At 38.8% G+C, this 13,453-nt stretch overlaps 1 protein-coding gene across 1 annotated transcript in view; it reads right to left on the bottom strand.

The window, feature by feature from the left end:
- Positions 1-13,453, bottom strand: part of ITFG1 (integrin alpha FG-GAP repeat containing 1) — a 302,948-nt gene that overhangs the window by 8,977 nt on the left and 280,518 nt on the right. Inside the window, exons 16-17 of the mRNA XM_010843982.1 lie at positions 661-785; positions 14-96 (exon numbers count right to left, since the gene is read on the bottom strand). Coding sequence (XP_010842284.1) covers positions 14-96; positions 661-785 — 208 coding nt within the window. The remainder of the gene's footprint in view (positions 1-13; positions 97-660; positions 786-13,453) is intronic.

The raw sequence follows: 13,453 nt of genomic DNA, 5'->3' as shown, positions 1-13,453 counted from the left end.
GCAAGGACATTACCTTCGAGGAACGTTGGGAGGATATGGAATGACAATTAGCTGAGAATTTGGAATGATTGCAGTCCATTCTTGTTTTCGTACAGACTAGAAAAAGAATATTTAAGAACATTTAACATTCAGTACACTTTAAAAACATGATTATTCTAAATAAGGAAAAAGCTTAAGTATTCTTTAATAAATTGAAATCCTAGGTATGGATTAAGCTAAATTTATATATATAAGGTTCCAAATAGGGCTCCTATTTGCAAAAATTTCTTCATCTTTTCAGGGAAGGATTATATTTCTGTCTTATGGATACATTAATTCAACTAGTATTTATAGAACACTCTTTTGTAGCAGGCACTGTTCAAAGTGTTAAGTACAAATGCTGCTTTGGAACTAAAATTCAAGTTGAGGTGGAGTCTGACAGTAATAAAAATAAAAATATTTGGTATGTTAGATGGTGAAAATGATGAGAAAAAGCAGGGAAGAAGAGGGGTAGGAAGTCTTAAGGTATATTTTCAAATTATAATGTTCTGTATGTAAGATAAGCTTAGATCAGTCACTACCAGTGAATTTTTAAAATTCTTTAAAGGAAATGAAAATATTTAGATTCAATATTTGAACAGTAAATATTAAAAAACAGATTACTTGTAAATTTTTACTCACCTTCTCTCCAGATGGACGTGGAATACCAACATAAAGATGATCAAGAAAATTGGCACTTCGACCTAAGCCAAGTACATTATATGGTAGTTGGAGAGCTAAATGTGCCGACTGGCTAAGTTGTCCAGCTAAATTTATTTTTAAAAAAGAAAAAAGAACAATACATCTTTGGAGACACTGTTCTTATCAAATATTAAAATTATAAAATGTTAAAAATTTAGGTTTCTATAACTTACCTTTATAAGGATAAAAATGTGAAATGAAATGCCTGGTTCATAATAAATAGTAATAATTCACTTTTTAAAGATAACAGCTAATTGAGAAATAATTCACACTTCATAAAATCACCCATTTCAAGTATAAGTTGAGTGATTCTGAGTATCTTCAATCAAATTTTATAACAGTTTCATCATCCCCAAAAATGCCATACCCATTAGCAATTATTCCTATTTCTAACCTCTGCTCTTCCAGATGCAGGTAACCATTAGTCTACTTTTTTATATCAATACATTTGCCTATCCTGGAGATTCATATAAATGCAATCATGTAGTGTGTGCTCTTGATGAAGGATGCTGCTGTGAACATTCACATACAAGCTTTTGTGTCAACTTCTGTTTTCCAAAATGGCTGTATCATTCCACAGTTGTAAGAATAATATATGAGGGTTCCAGTTTTTCCATATTCTTATCAATATTTTCTCTATCTTTTGATCACAGCCATTCTAGTGGTTATGAAGTGGTATATCATTGTGGCCTTCATTTGCATTTACCTAATAACTAATGTTGTTTTCTTTTCATGTGCTTATTGGCCATTTTTGTAGCTTCCTTTTTAGGTCTCAAAGTTTATAGTTGTCTTTCATTCTTGATTTTAGTAATTTGAGTCTTCTCTTTTTCTTGAACAGTCTAGCTAAAGGTATGTCTATTTTGTTACTCTTAAAAAATCCAACTTTTGGTTCAGCTGGGTTTTCTCTGATTTCCTATCCCCGACATATTTCTCTCATTATATCCTGTCTTCTGTTTCCTTTGGGCTTAATTTGCTGTTCTTTTTATAGTTTCTTGAAATAGATGGTTAGGTTATTGATTTCAGACTGTTCTAGGTATAATAAATTTCCCTCTAAGAACTGCTTTAGCTGCATCCCATTTATTTTGGTATGCTGTTTTTTTGTGTTTTTTTTTTTTTCATTCACCTATTTTCTAGTATCTATCGTGATTTCTTCTTTGACCCACTGGGTTTTTAGGAATGTTGTTTCATTTCCAGATATATATTTTAAATGGGTTATATTTAATGGGTCTTTGCTGTGCATGGGCTTTCTCTAGTTTCAGTGAGAGGGGGCAAGTCTGCAACTAGAGAAACTCAACTCTTTTGGTTACTCTCATGGTACAATTTATCCCATTTTTTAAAACTTTCAACTTTTTATATCTTTAAATATAAAGTGTTTCTCTTGCAGGTAGCACCTAGTTGAGTCATATTTTAATATCCATTCTGCTGATCTCTGCCTTTTGATATGAGTATTTATTCCATTTACATTCAATGTAATTACTGATAAGGTAGGACTTTTGCCTGCTATTTGCTATTGGTTTTCTGTATGTCTTTTTAACTTTTCTATTTCTCCATTGCTGCTTTCTTTTAATTGTTTTCTATTACAGCATTTTAATTCTGTAGTTTCTTTTATTATATATTTTCTGAGCTGTTTTCTTAGTGGTTACCCTGGGAACTGCAACTAGCATATTAACTTAAAAAAATAACTTAATACCCAGCACATAACAACAACTTTGCTCCAAAGTTCCCACCCTTTTGTGTTATTGTTATTATACAAATTTATGTTTTTATATATTCAGCCCATCAACACAAATCTGTAATTACTTTATGCAGTTGTTTTGTAAATCACTTAGGAAATCTCCCTTTAGTATTTTTGAAGAGTGGGCTGTTAGTGATGAATTCTATTTTTATCTCAGTTCAGTTCATTTCAGTTGCTCAGTTGTGTCCGACTCTTTGCGACCCCATGAATCGCAGCACTCCAGGCCTCCCTGTCCATCACCAACTCCCGGAGTTCACCCAAACTCATGTCCATAGAGCCAGTGATGCCATCTAGCCATCTCATCCTCTGTCGTCCCCTTCTCCTGCCCCCAATCCCTCCCAGCATCAGAATCTTTTCCAATGAGTCAACTCTTCGCATGAGGTGGCCAAAGTACTGGAGTTTCAGCTGTAGCATGAGTCCTTCCAAAGAACACCCAGGACTGATCTTCTTTAGAATGGACTGGTTGGATCTCCTTGCAGTCCAAGGGACTCTCAAGAATCTTATCCAACACCACAGTTCAAAAGCATCGAATCTTCAGCACTCAGCTTTCTTCACAGTCCAATTTTCACATCCATACATGACCACTGGAAAAATCATAGCCTTGACTAGACGGACCTTTGTTGACAAAGTAATGTCTCTGCTTTTCAATATGCTATCTAGGTTGGTCATAACTTTCCTTTGAAGGATAGCTTTGGCACATATATGGGGTTGGTCAAAAAGTTCATTTGGGTTTCTCTGCTTTTATGGAAAAACCCAAATGAACTTTTTGGCCAATCCAACAGAATTCTTGATTGACAGGTTTTTTTTTTTCCCCCCCTTTCAGCACTTTGAATGTATCATCCCCTTCTGCCTTCTGTGGTTTCTGATGAGAAGTCAGCTGTTAATCTTGTTGAGGCTCCTTCACATGTAACTAACTGCATCCTTCTTGCTGCTATGAAGTCTCTTTTTGTCTCTATTTTTCATACTTTACGTGTCTCAGTGGTGACTCTTTGAGTTACTTTAAGTTTGTTGAGTTTCTCATATGTGCAGATTAGTGTTTTTCATCATATTTGGATGGTTTCAGCCATTACTTCTTCAGATATTTATTCTGCCCCTTTCTCTATTTTGGGCTTCCCTGGTGGCTCAGATGGTAAAGAATCTGCTTGCAATGCAGGAGACCTGGGTTTGATCCCTGGGGAGGGAAGATCCCCTGGAGAAGGGCATGGCAACCCACTCCAGTATTCTTGCCTGGGAAATCCCATGGACAGAGGAGCCTGGCGGGCTACAGCTCATGGGGTTGCAAAGAGTTGGACACATCTGAATGACTACCACTTTCACTTTTGTCTCTCTTTAAGACTTGCTTTATGCATACATTGGTATGTTTGATGGTGGTTTCACAGGTTCTGAGGGTTTTTTTTCTTTCTGTAAACTTGCAATTAACCTATATTTAGGATTGCTAAAAAGATGTTTGCTTCTTGGAAGGAAAGCTATGACAAACCTAACTAGCGTATTAAAAAGCAGAGATATCACTTTGCATATAGTGATGCATATAGACAAAGGTGCATATCGTCAAAGCTATGATTTTTCTAGTAGTCATGTACAGATATGAGAGTTGGACCATAAATAAGGCTGAATGCTGAAGAATTGATGCTTTTGAATTGTGGTGCTGGAGAAGACTCTTGAGAGTCCTTGGACTGCAAGGAGATGAAACCAGTGAACTGAATATTCACTGGAAGGACTGTTGCTGAAGCTCAAGTTCCAATACTTTGGTCACTTGATGCAAAGAGCTGATTCACTGGAAAAGACCCTGATGCTGGGAAAGATTGAGGGTCGGAGGAGAAGGGGATGATGACAAAGGATAAGACGGTTGGATGGCATCACCAACTCAATGGACTTGAGTTTGAGCAAACTCTGGGAGGTAGTGAAGGATAGGTAAGCCTGGTGTGTTGCAGTCCACGAGGTCACAAACAGCTGGACACAACTTAGCGACTGAACAACAATTCTTTTTCCAGCTCAAATCTGTTGTTGCGTACTCTACAGAAATTTTTGATTCAGTTATTGTACTTTTCAACTCTAGAGTTTCTACTTGATTTTTAAAAATGATCTTTACTTCTTATTTGTATCTTCTTTTAGTGAGACACAGTTGTCATGCTTACTTTAGGTTTTTTAATCCTAGTTTCCTTTAGGTCTTTGAGCATGTTTATAATAGCCAATTCACAGGTTCTTTTAACTAAGTCTAACATCACTGTGCACATTTTCTGTTGTCTGCATTTTTTTTTTTTTAATGTGTATGTGTTTTTACAAGATAGCTTTCACTTTCATTTCTTGCTTGAGCAGTGCCTCAAGGTAGCATAATCAAGCTATGTATTAAATGAGGTAGTTTCCCTTCTAGGCACGTTTTTAGATGTCCAAGAAGATGTTCCAGCATTTCAAGTTGCCTATGGTTGTTGAGTGCCTTGGGACTTCCTTTTATGTTTTGGCCAGGCTTTTGTTCACTACATCTGGGTTTTTGGTAATGTTTTGGAGGGATTGGGCTTTTTTTTTCCCCCTGCTAGGTTGAACTCTGAGTCAAATCTGATAGCCCCAACATTCTGAGAATGGAGAATAAGGAGTTGCTAGTTTAGACAAATATTGATAGTGTTATAGGGATGAGAATTTTAATGGGGCTCCAAAGGTCAGTCTTGTCCACTGACTGTGAGGCTCCTAGCTATTTATGGCTGCTGCACCATTTAGTAGACGGGAGGTGGGATGGAAACAGTTCACGTTAAAATGCCCCAGACCCTGCCGTCTTAAGAATCAGGAGTTCCTCCTGGATAGACAGTGCTTAGAACATTCTGTGGCTTTGGTTAATTTCCAGAGTTCTGAAATAGTTAATATTATTTAGCCAGCATTTTTTTTTTTGTTTGCTTATTGGTGGGGGGAGGGGACAGCAGGTTCATGAAGTCCTTACACTGGCATTCCAAAAATCAATCTCTCCTATTATAACTCACTTTTAAAGACTGTTATTTACTTGCTAGGTATTTTCAACATAATTAGACAAACTATTTAAATGACAGGGTTATTTAATATCTAAATACTATAATCTGCTATGGAGTCTGCTAAACATCTACTAATGTTACCCAGAAATATGAAATCATTGGAAAGTATATATATCTAATTTTTTATATAATTCTTATGTTAGTAAGAGAAAGGTATAATGAAAAGGAACAGTGAATTTAGGGATAACTGTTAATAAAGTTTATGTATGTAAAACTATAAAGCAATATAGTTAATTGCAAGGGGTATGGAATTACTTTGCCTTGTAGACTTAGCTGATTGAATGAAAATGCTTAAAAGAGTGCTTCAAATATAGTAAACACTGTTAAAGTAAATGTTAAATATATACATATTTCATTATACTTAGCAAAGACTGACTTAATAGACATCAAACTAGACTTATAAACCGTTTCTCTATAACTACCTCACTGAAAAGAACCAAATAAAAACATTTATCAATACTCTGTTAAGAAGATCATAGAACATAAATTCCAAATAAAACTGTATATTTCCTAAGAAAACTTAAAAACTATTAAAAAGAATAATGAAAATAAATTATCAAAAAATCTCAAAATGAAGACATAGTTACATTTTAGCATACTTTAAAAAAATTTTAGCATACTTTTAATCATGTAATTTTCTGCCTAGGCATGTGCATGAACAAGTAAACACATTAACACACTTTAGTATTACTGCCCTTCACTCAATGTTATTTCATAAATATTCTCATGTTATTAACATTTTTTAAAAATAGATATGCAGAGAGAAAGATTATTGGAACACTGAAATCCCATTAAAAGAAAACCAAAGATAACAGTTAAAAGACAGACAATACACAAGCCTTTAAAAATTATTTTTATAAAAGTGTATCTATACAGATGTTTTAAGAAACATAACTTCATTGTTTACATAGTATCCTCTTATTCCATAATTTAAAATTAACATTTTACTGATGGATATTAAGGATTTCTCCTAATATTCATTATTATAAACAATGCTTTAGTGAACATCTCTGCATCCCAATATTTGTCTGCATCCAAATTATTTTCTTAACATTCTTATACACGGAATACTAGAGGATGGAGCATTTATTGGGTAAATCATTTCAACAAATGGTGTTGGGACATGGGCATGAATACATGCAAGGGAAAACCTGATTTCTAAAAATAGATTGTAACTCTTTACACAAACACTAGCTTTTAATGAAAGCACCCTTTTCATTCTATTGTTTTTTTGAGGTGAAATTCATATAATACACACTTAACCATTTTAAAGTATAAAATCAGGTGGCCTTTAGTGTATTCACAATATTGTATAACCACAGCTCTCATTAATCTCCATACTCACATAAGTAATAACTCCTTATTTCCTCTCCCCTGGTATTCTCAAACCTGCTTTCAGTCTCTACAGATTTGTCTCTTCCACATGTGTCATGTAAGACATGATCATTTGTGTCTGCCTTTTTTCACTTATAGTAATGTTTTCAAGGGTCATATAAACTATAGCAAGTATCAGTGCTTTGTTCCTTTGTATGGTTGAATAATATTCCTTATGTGTGTGTGTGCACATGCAAAGTTGGCTTCAGTCGTGTCCAACTCTTTGCAAACCTATGGACGGTAGCCCACCAGGCTCCTCTGTCCATGGGATTCTCCAGGCAAGAATACTGGAGTGGGTTGCCATGCCCTCCTCCAGGGGATCTTCCAACCCAGGGATCAAACCTCCATCTCTTATGTATCCTGAATTGGCAGGCAGGTTCTTTTCCACTAGCACCACCTGGGAAGCCTCATATTCCTTGTATATTAAAATACTTTGCTTATCCATTTATCCATATATAGACATCTGGCTTGACTCCACTTTTTGGCTGAGTAATGCTATGAAAATGGATGTACAGATACCACTTTGAGACCCTGATTTCAATTTCCTTTGGGTATTTATTAAACTAGGAATGAAACTGCTGAATCATATGGTAATTCTGTTTAATTTTTTAAGAAATTGCCATTTTACATGTTCACTAGCAATGATTCAGAGTTCTTATATTTTCATCCTCATTGACACTTGTTCTTTTTTCATTAAAGCCATCCCAATGATTGTAAAGTGGTAATTCTGTGGTTTGATTTGCACTTCCTTCATGACCAATGATGTTGAATGTCTTTGCTTGTTGGTCATTTGTATTTCTTCTTTGGTTTTAGTTCACTGATTCCTAAGATGTTGATTGACCATGTCCTGCTTGATTGACCACATCCAGTTTACCTTGACTTGTAGACCTAACATGTCCTGCTTGATTGACCACATCCAATTTACCTTGACTCGTAGACCTAACATTCCAGGTTCCAATGCAATATTGTTCTTTACAGCATTATACTTTACTTTCACCACCAGATACATCCACAACTGAGTGTCATTTCTGCTTTGGCTCAGCCTCTTCATTCTTCCTGGAGCTATTTCTCCACTCTTCTCCAGTATTATACTGGACAGCTACCAACTAGGGGAGGGGGTCTCAACTTCCTGTGTCACGCCTTTCTGCCTTTTCATATTGTTCATGAGGGTTCTTCAGGTAAGAACACTGGAGTGGTTTGACATTTCCCTATCCAGCAGACCATGTTTTGTCAGAACTCTCCACCATGACTCTCCATCTTGAGTGGCCTTGCATGACATGGCTCATAGCTTCATTGAGTACCCACGTCTGATCCATGTGACCATTTTGGTTAGTTTTCTGTGATTGTGGTTTTCATTCTGGAGGCTGTGGGACTGTAGTTCTTGTTTCTTCTGTCTGCCTTCTGACGGATGAGGATAAGAGGCATGTGCAAGCTTCCTGATGGGAAGTGGGGAAAACTGGGTCTTCCTCTGGTGGACTGACTCATTTGAAAAGACCCTGATGCTGGGAAAGATTGAAGGCAGGAGGAGAAGGGGATGACAGATGATGAGATGGTTGGATGGCATCACCAACTCAACAGACATGAGTTTGAGTAAACTCTGGGAGTTGGTGATGGACAGGGAGGCCTGGCATGCTGCAGTCCATGGGGTCGCAAAGAGCTGGACACGACTGAGCAACTGAACTGAACTGGTGGACAAGGCCATGCTCGGTAAATCTTTAATCCATTTGCCTGCTGATGGATGGGGCTGTGCTCCCTCCTTGTTAGTTGTTTGGCGAGAGAAGACCCAGTCCTGGAGTCTACAGGCTCTATTGTAGGGCTAATGGTGACCTCCAAGAGGACTTATGCCAACATGTGCCTCCCAGGACTGCTATTGCCAGTGCCCCTGTCCTGGTGGCAAATTACTGGCAGCACATGCCTCTGCAAAAGACCCTCACGCACAAACAGGTCTGTCTCATTCTCCTGTGGGGTCACTGCTCCTTTCTCTTGGATATAGGTGCATACAAAGTTTGGTTTGTGCCCTCCAAGAGTCTCTCTCCCAGTCCTATGTAAGTTCTATAAGTAAATCCTGCTGGCCTTCAAAGTCAGATTTCTTGGGGATTCCCAGTCTATTTGCCAGATCCCTAGGTTGGGAAGTCTGATGCAGGGCCTAGAACCATTGCAACAGTGTGAGAACTTCTTTGGTATTATTGTTCTCCAGTTTGTGGGTCACCTACCCGGTGGGTATGGGATTTGACTTTAAATGTGAATGTACCCACTTCCTTCCATCTTGTTGTGGCTTCTCCTTTGTTCTTGGACGTGGGGTATTTTTTATGGTGGGTTCCAACGTCCTCCTGTTGATGGCTGTTGAACAGCTAATTGCGATTTTGTTCTTAAAGGGGAAGATAAGCACATACCCTTCTACTTCACCATTTTGGGCTTTCACAAGCATTGAGTAGGCTATATCTTTCCCTTTCTCCCTTGCCTTTCACATTTCTTGTTTCCTCAGCTACCTGTAAATACTCCTCAGACAACCACTTGGCCCTCTTCATGTCTTTTTCTTTGGGGTCGTTTTGGTCAGTGCCTCTGTACAGTGTACATGCCTCCATCCAGAGTTCTTCAGTCACTCTGTCTGCCAGATCTAATCCCATCAATCTATTTATCACTTCCACTGAAAAATCATAAGAGATTTGATTTAGGTCATACCTGACGGCTGAGTGGTTTTCCCTGCTTTCTGCAATTTAAGCCTGAATTTCGCAATAAGGAGCTCATGATCTGAGCCACTGTCAGCTCCAGGTCTTGTATAGAGTTTTTCCATCGTCAGCTGCAAGGAATATAATCAATCTGATTTCTGTACTGCCCATCTGGTAATGTCCATGTGTAGAATCATCTCTTGAGTTGTTGGAGGAAAAGGGTGTTTGTTATGACCAGTGTGTTCTTCTGGGAAAACTGTTAGCCTTTGCCCTACTTAATTTTGTACTCCAAGGCCAAACTTGCCTGTTACTCCAGGTATCTCTTGACTTCCTACTTTTACATTCCAGTCCCCTATGATGAAAAGGACATCTTTTTTTAGTGTTTGTTCTAGAAGGTGTTGTAAGTCTTTATAGAACCAGTCAGTGTTGGTTTCTTTGGCATCAGTGGTTGGGGAGTAGACCTGGATTACTGTGAGGATGAATGGCAAACTGAGACCATTCTGACATTTTGAGATTGCATCATATACATTTAACGGTGCCCTGGCTTCAGTTCAGTTCAGTCGCTCAGTCATGTCTGACTCTTTGCGACCCCATAAACCGCACCATGCCAGGCCTCCCTGTCCATCACCAACTCCCAGAGTTTACCCAAACTCATGTCCATTGTTCGGTCATGCCATCCAAACATCTCATCCTCTGTCGTCCCCTTCTCCTCCTGCCCTCAATCTCTCCCAGCATCAGGGTCTTTTCAAATGAGTCAGCTCTTCGCATCAGGTGGCCAAAGTACTGGAGTTTCAGCTTCAACATCAGTCCTTCCAATGAACACCCAGGACTGATCTCCTTTAGGATGGACTGGTTGTATCTCCTTGCAATCCAAGGCACTCTCAAGAGTCTTCTCCAACACTACAGTTCAGAAGCATCAATTCTTTGGAGCTCAGCTTTCTTTATAGTCCAACTCTCACATCCATACATGACCACTGGAAAAATCATAGCCTTGACTAGACAGACCTTTGTTGACAAAGTAATATCTCTGCTTTTTAATATGCTGTCTAGGTTGGTCATAACTTTCCATCCAAGGAATAAGTGTCTTTTAATTTCATGGCTGCAATCACCATCTGCAGTGTTTTTGGAGTCCCCCCTCCAAAAAATCAGCCACTGTTTTCCCATCTATTTGCCACGAAGTGATGGAACTGGATGCCATGATCTCAGTTTTCTGAATGTTGAGCTTTAAGCCAACGTTTTCACTCTCCTCTTTCACTTTCATCAAGAGGCTCTTTAGTTCTTCACTTTCTGCGATAAGGATGGTGTCATCTGCATATCTGAGGTTATTAATATTTCTCCTGGCAATCTTGATTCCAGCTTGTGGTTCTTCCAGCCCAGCATTTCTCATGATGTACTCTGCATATAAGTTAAATAAGCAGGGTGACAATATACAGCCTTGATGTACGCCTTTTCCTACTGGAACCAGTCTGTTGTTCCATGTCCAGTTCTAACTGTTGCTTCCTGACCTGCATACACGTTTCTCAAGAGGCAGGTCAGGTGGTCTGGTATTCCATCTCTTGAAGAATTTTCCACAGCTTATTGTGATCCACATAGTCAAAGGCTTTGGCATAGTCAATAAAGCAGTACTAGATGTTTTTCTGGAACTTTCTTGCTTTTTCCATGATCCAGCAGATGTTGGCAATTTGATCTCTGGTTCCTCTGCCTTTTCTAAAACCAGCTTGAACATCTGGAAGTTCATGGTTCATGTACTGCTGAAGCCTGGCTTGGAGAATTTTGAGCATTGCTTTACTAGCGTATGAGATGAGTACAATTGTGCGGTAGTCTGAGCATTCTTCGGCATTGCCTTTCTTTGGGATTGGAATGAAAATTGACCTTTTCCAGTCTTATGGCCACTGCTGAGTTTTCCAAGTTTGCTGGCATATTGAGTGCAGCACTTTCACAGAATCATCTTTCAGGATTTGAAATAGCTCCACTGGAATTCCATCACCTCCACTAACTTTGTTCGTAGTGATGCTTCCTAAGGCCCACTTGACTTCACATTCCAGGATGTGTGGCTCTAGGTGAGTGATCACACCATCGTGATTATCTGGGTCATGAAGATCTTTTTTGTACAGTTCTTCTGTGTATTCTTGCCACCTCTTCTTAATATCTTTTGCTTCTGTTAGGTCCATACAAGTTCTGTCCTTTATTGAGCCCATGTTTGCATGAAATGTTCCCTGGTATCTCTAATATTCTTGAGGAGTTCTCTAGTCTTTCCCATTCTATTTTCCTCTATTTCTTTGCACTGATTGCTGAGGAAGGCTTTCTTATCTTTCCTTACTATTCATTGGAACTCTGCATTCAAATGGGTATCTTTCCTTTTCTCCTTTGCTTTTCACTTCTCTTCTCTTCATAGCTATTTGTAAGGCCTCCTCAGACAGGCATTTTGCTTTTTTCCATTTCTTTTTCTTGGGGATGGTCTTGATCCCTGTCTTCTGTAGTATGTCATGAACCTCCGTCCATAGTTCATCAGGCACTCTAGGGATTTGATTTAGGTCAACCTGAATGGTCTAGTGGTTTTCCCCACTTTCTTCAATTTAAGTCTGAATTTGGCTATAAGGAGTTCATGAGCCACAGTCAGCTCCTGGTATTGTTTGTGCAGACTGTATACAGCTTCTCCATCTTTAGCTGCAAAGAATATAATCAATCTGATTTTGGTGTTGACCATCTGGTGATGTCAATGTGTACAGTCTTCTCTTGTGTTGTTGGAAGAGGATGTTTGCTATATCCAGTGCATTCTCTTGGCAAAACTCTATTAGCCTTTGTCCTGCTTCACTCTGTATTCCAAGGCCAAATCTGCCTTTACTCCAGGTGTTTTTTGACTTCGTACTTTGCATTCGAGTCCCCTATAATGAAAAGGACATCTTTTTTGGGTGTTAGATCTAGATGGTCTTGTAGGTCTTCATAGAACCATTCAACTTCTGCTTCTTCAGCATTACTGGTCGGGGGATAGACTTGGATTACCGTGATGTTGAATGGTTTGCCTTGGAAACGAACAGAGATCATCCTGTCGTTTTTGAGATTGCATCCAAGTACTGCATTTCAGACTCTTGTTGACCATGATGGCTACTCCATTTCTTCTAAGGGATTCCTGCCCACAGTAGTAGATATAATGGTCATCTGAGTTAAATTCACCCATTCCAGTCCATCTTAGTTCGCTGATTCCTAGAATGTCAATGTTCACTCTTGCCATTTCCTGTTTGCCCACTTCCAATTTGCCTTGATTCGTGAACCTAATTTCATTCCAGGTTCCTATGCAATATTGCTCTTTACAGCATTGGACCTTGCTTCTATCACCAGTCATACCCACAACTGGGTGTTGTTTTTGCTTTGGCTCCAACCCTTCATTCTTTCTGGAGTTATTTCTCCACTGATCTCCAGTAGTATATTGGGCACCTACCGACCTGGGGAGTTCCTCTTTCAGTGTCCTATCTTTTTGCCTTTTCATACTGTTCATGGGGTTCTCAAGGCAAGAATACTGAAGTGGTTTGCCATTCCCTTCTCCAGTGGACCACATTCTGTCAGACCTCTCCACCATGACCTGTCTGTCTTGGGTGGCCCCACGCAGCATGGCTTAGTTTCACTGAGCTAGACAAGGCTGTGGTCTGTGATTGTGGTTTAAGTCTGTCTGCCCTCTGATTCCCTCTCTCAGTTCCTACTGTCTTACCTGGGTTTTTACCTGCCTTGGCATCATATCCATTTAATGGTGCCTTGGCACCATTGTTGTCAAAGTTAATTGTCCAGAGATGTTTGGGTTTATTTTTGGATTCTCAATTGTATTCCAGTGGTCTGTATGTCTACCTTTACACCAGCACCACACAGTTGATTAAGTAAGTTTTAAACTTGGGGAGTATAGCTCCTCCCCTTTGTTTTTCTTTCTCAATATTGTTTTGACTTTT

This window comes from Bison bison, unplaced genomic scaffold (assembly GCF_000754665.1).
Source record: "Bison bison bison isolate TAMUID 2011002044 unplaced genomic scaffold, Bison_UMD1.0 scf7180017864192, whole genome shotgun sequence".
Taxonomy (NCBI): domain Eukaryota; kingdom Metazoa; phylum Chordata; class Mammalia; order Artiodactyla; family Bovidae; genus Bison; species Bison bison.
This window is presented reverse-complemented; position numbering and strand designations above follow the sequence as displayed.